Source organism: Pangasianodon hypophthalmus, chromosome 14 (assembly GCF_027358585.1).
Source record: "Pangasianodon hypophthalmus isolate fPanHyp1 chromosome 14, fPanHyp1.pri, whole genome shotgun sequence".
Lineage (NCBI taxonomy): Eukaryota > Metazoa > Chordata > Actinopteri > Siluriformes > Pangasiidae > Pangasianodon > Pangasianodon hypophthalmus.
The window spans coordinates 25432311-25433494 of record NC_069723.1 but is presented as its reverse complement, the minus strand read 5'-3'; the positions used below and the strand labels follow the sequence as shown (position 1 = coordinate 25433494).

At 36.0% G+C, this 1184-nt stretch overlaps 1 protein-coding gene across 2 annotated transcripts in view; it reads left to right on the top strand.

The window, feature by feature from the left end:
- Positions 1-631: 631 nt before the first annotated feature.
- The window catches only part of slc2a2 (solute carrier family 2 member 2), a 15001-nt gene continuing 14448 nt past the window's right edge, over positions 632-1184 (top strand). The window contains exon 1 of one of the 2 annotated variants that reach the window (XM_034310782.2): positions 632-774. In XM_034310782.2, the coding sequence (XP_034166673.2) occupies positions 766-774 (9 nt within the window). In that variant the 5' untranslated portion in view covers positions 632-765. The remainder of the gene's footprint in view (positions 775-1184) is intronic. The other variant, XM_053239715.1, reaches the window with a different exon arrangement.

Genomic DNA, 1184 nt, shown 5'->3' with positions numbered 1-1184 from the left:
CAACAGGGGGCTTCTTCTTCTTCTTCTTCTGGTTCTTCTTCTTCTTCTGTCCAATCTGGAGCATCTTTCTTCCAAGATTCTTCCTCTCAGGCTTGAGGTTTCTTCTTCCCAACCTGGGGCTTCTTCTGTCCAACACAGAGCTTTTTCTGCCCAACAGGAGGCAGAAACCAGGACTGTCTTAATCTCTTTCCTTCTCTTTCTCTCCGTCTCTCTCTCTCGCTGTGTGTTTGTCTCTCGCCCCTCAGACTTTGTTCTGTCCCTCAGCTGTCACTGATTAACTCAGTTATTTAAACTCTGATAGGAACACGCAGAGTCAGCGTTATTACTTATTTCATTTATTTTAGATAAAAATGCAACATGTATAATTTAAATAAAATTAATTGGGACCTGCACAGAGGTTTTGTCTCCTTGTAATTCTCAGCATCACCTTATCTTAATTATTATTTGATATTTATTATTTTTAAATTATTATTACGGGATGAAGTCCATCCACACACACACACACACACACACACACACACACACACACACACTAATTACTAATAATGCAGAGGTGCTCTCAGTGTGTGTGTGTGTGTGTGTGTGTGTGTGTGTGTGTGCGTGCACATGTGTGTGTGTGTGTGTGTGTGTGTGTGCGTGCACATGTGTGTGTGTGTGTGTGTGTGTGTGTGTGCGCGTGTTTGATCATTTACCTGTGATTGGGAAAACAGCAGCAGGACCTTGGAGCCGTGTGTTTATAACAGAGAGCAGAGGGAGATCACTGACATGGAGAAGGTACAGTGGTTTTATTGTTTTAATCTAAGAACAAGAATTTAATATAATAAGAATATAAATAAATAAATAACGTAAATAATGCAACAGCAGTGGTCGTGTTTATTTTTTTAAAACATTTTAGCAATTGGTGTGTTTGTCCTTGCAGCTTGTTTCTGGCAAATGTCTTATTTCTGTGGAACTTTTTTTTTTTAAAGGAAAATGTTATTTGTTTGTATATTTATTCACTCTACTTCAATCAAAGTTTAATTCTAAAATAAAATAAAATGTATTTTGTATCATTATAAAATCTCTTAGCAAGCATACATTTCTTTTTTAATTTTAAGATTATATAAGATTATTTTAGCATTGATTTTATACTTACATGCAGTATGTACAGTACATTATATCCTCAAATAATACTAATACTGTAC